Source organism: Triticum dicoccoides, chromosome 3B, assembly GCF_002162155.2.
Source record: "Triticum dicoccoides isolate Atlit2015 ecotype Zavitan chromosome 3B, WEW_v2.0, whole genome shotgun sequence".
In the NCBI taxonomy this organism is placed as follows: Eukaryota; Viridiplantae; Streptophyta; class Magnoliopsida; order Poales; family Poaceae; genus Triticum; species Triticum dicoccoides.
Window position 1 is genome coordinate 186,884,368 of NC_041385.1, and position 3,216 is coordinate 186,887,583.

The window sequence follows — 3,216 nt, forward strand, 5'->3', positions numbered from 1 at the left end:
GACTCAGGCGGAGATGAACTGAGGAGACAAAAGCTCACATCAATTTGGCAGAAGGAGAAGAAAAGAAGAAACTCCGGTCGGCGGTCGCCGTCGGGGACGGGCCCAACGGGTGAAGGCTGATGGCGAGCCCGGTGGGAGAGCTCTTCCCCGTACCACCCTTTCTCCTCCCTCCTCTCAGCGCTCACCGTTGTCCATGGAGCAAGCCCCTGCCGCTCACGTGCACATCCATCTCAGCGATTACTTTGCAGCTACACGTGGACGAATATGAGGCGAACGATCTCGAATCGGAACGTACGGGCCTTCCAACCCGAGTCGTATTCTTCAGGCCAGGCCTTCAAAAGGGGGGCTGACTCCTAGGTACCCTCTTCACCGCAACACCAACATAAACTATGAGAGTAATACACGAGAGCAGCAACTCGACCAACGAGACTACGAGAGTTGAAGGCGATGGCGAGCACGGCGGCATCGAAGAAGGCGGCGAACCGGCTGGTGGTGGAGGAGGCCACCACCAACGACGACAACTCCATCTGCAATCTCCACCCCGACACCATGGAGAAGCTCTCCATATACAAAGGCGACATCGTGCTGCTCAAGGGCAAACGCCGCCACAACACGGTCTGCGTGGCACTGCCCGATGACACCTGCGAGGGGCACAAGCTCAGGATCAACAAGGTGGCCCGCTCCAACCTGCGCGTGCGCATCGCCGACGTCGTGTCCGTGCACCTGTGCCACGACGCCAAGTTCGGCAGACGCGTGCACATCCTCCCTCTGGACGACACCGTCGAGGGCATCGCGGGGAACCTCTTCGACGCCTACCTCAAGCTCTACTTCCTGGACGCCTACCGCCCGCTCCACAAGGGCGACCTCTTCCTCGTGCGTGGCGGCATGCGGAGCGTCGAGTTCAAGGTCATGGAGATCGACCCCGCGGTGGAGTACTGCATCGTGGCGCCCGACACGGAGATCTTCTGTGAGGGCGAGCCGGTAAAGCGGGAGGACGAGGAGAGGCTTGACGTCATCGGCTACGACGACGTGGGTGGCATGGGGAAATCGCTGACTCTCATCAGGGAGCTCGTCGAGCTGCCACTCAGGCATCCGCAGATCTTCAAGAGCATTGGCGTCACGCCTCCCAAGGGCATCCTCCTCTACGGCCCTCCCGGGTCAGGCAAGACGTTGATCGCCCGTGCGGTGGCCAACGAGACCGGGGCCTTCTTCTTCCTCATCAACGGCCCAGAGATAATGTCCAAATTGGCCGGAGAGAGCGAGAGCAACCTGAGGAAGGCCTTCGAGGAGGCTGAGAAGAACGCGCCCTCCATCATCTTCATCGATGAGATAGACTCCATCGCGCCGAACAGGGAGAAGACTCACGGCGAGGTCGAGAGGCGTATCGTCTCCCAGCTGCTGACGCTCATGGACGGCATGAAGGCCCGTGCGCACGTCATTGTCATGGGTGCAACGAACCGTCCCAACAGCATCGACCCTGCCTTGAGGCGCTTCGGGAGGTTCGATCGCGAGATCGACATCGGCGTGCCGGACGAGGTCGGGCGTCTCGAAGTGCTCTGCATCCACACCAAGAACATGAAGCTGGACGAGGATGTCAACATAGAGGTGATTGCCAAGGATACACACGGCTACGTCGGTGCCGACTTGGCCGCGCTCTGCACCGAGGCGGCTCTGCAGTGTATCAGGGAGAAGATGGACGTGATCAACTTAGAGGACGACACCATTGATGCCGAGATCTTGAACACCATGGCCGTCACCAATGACCACCTTAAGACGGCTCTCGTCGGCATGAACCCGTCCACGCTTCGTGAGACCGTCGTCGAGGTGCCCAACGTCAGCTGGAACGACGTCGGCGGCCTCGAGGGCGTCAAGAGGGAGCTGCAAGAGACCGTCCAGTACCCGGTCGAGCACCCAGAGAAATTCGAGAAGTTCGGCATGTCGCCGTCCAAGGGCGTCCTCTTCTACGGGCCACCAGGGTGCGGTAAAACCTTGTTGGCGAAGGCGATCGCCAACGAGTGCCAGGCCAACTTCATCAGCATCAAGGGGCCAGAGCTGCTCACCATGTGGTTTGGCGAGAGCGAGGCCAACGTGCGTGAGATCTTCGACAAGGCCCGTCAATCAGCGCCGTGTGTGCTGTTCTTCGATGAGGTCGACTCCATCGCTACCCAAAGGGGCGGCAGAGTGGGCGACGCCGGCGGTGCGGCGGATAGGGTCCTGAACCAGCTGCTCACCGAGATGGACGGCATGAACGCCAAGAAGACGGTGTTCATCATCGGAGCCACCAATAGGCCCGACATAATTGACTCGGTGTTGCTCCGTCCCGGCCGCCTGGACCAGCTCATCTACATCCCCTTGCCAGATGAGGCCTCCCATCACCAGATCTTCAAGGCCTGCCTCCAAAAGTCTCCCGTGGCCAAGGACGTCCACCTCGGCGCGCTGGCAAGGTTCACCGCCGGCTTCAGCGGTGCCGACATCACGGAGGTCTGCCAGAGGGCGTGCAAGTACGCCATCAGGGAGGACATTGAAAAGGACATGGAGAGGCAGAGGATGTGGAAAGACACCATGGAGGTGGACGGCGGGCAGGAAGACGAGGTGGCTCAGATTAAGGCGGTTCACTTCGAGGAGTCAATGAAGTATGCGAGGAGGAGCGTGAGCGACGCCGACATCAGGAAGTACCAGGCCTTTGCGCAGACGCTGCAGCAGTCTACGGGGTTCGGCACGGACTTCCGCTTCCCGGCGCAGACGCAGGCGGCAGAAGCTGCCGTCCACACCTCAGCGGCTGCTGATGAGGATGAAGACGATTTGTACATGTGATCCAGTAACCATTGTTAGAAAATGAAGTAGGAGTACCAGAATATTATAGGCTAGTATGTTTTTGTTGTATTGTTGATTCTTCCATGTATATATATATATATATATATATAATTTTTGTTTGTAAGAATTTACATACATGAAATACAGTTGATGAAATAATAAGCTCCTTGTGGTGCTTTCCTTTTATTTCTAGGTAGTGACGAGACTCTGAAAACTAGCTAACCGTTAACTGAGCCCTCGATTACAAGAAACTAGCATTGTTCTTTGTCAACCCCTCTCTGCTCCTGCACAAGACCACGGGAAAATTTAATAAATTGGAAAAAAGCTGCTTGATTAATGTCCAATTAATTTTGAATTGAACTTGTAAGAACAAGAGAACCTATTGTCTGAAACTTATGTCTC

General features: G+C 56.9%; 1 protein-coding gene across 1 annotated transcript; it reads left to right on the forward strand.

Moving 5' to 3' along the window:
* Positions 1-447: 447 nt before the first annotated feature.
* Positions 448-2,814, forward strand: LOC119279453 (cell division control protein 48 homolog D-like). Its single transcript, XM_037560686.1, has one exon. The coding sequence runs from the start codon at positions 448-450 to the stop codon at positions 2,812-2,814; it is 2,367 nt and encodes a 788-aa protein (XP_037416583.1).
* Positions 2,815-3,216: the final 402 nt, after the last annotated feature.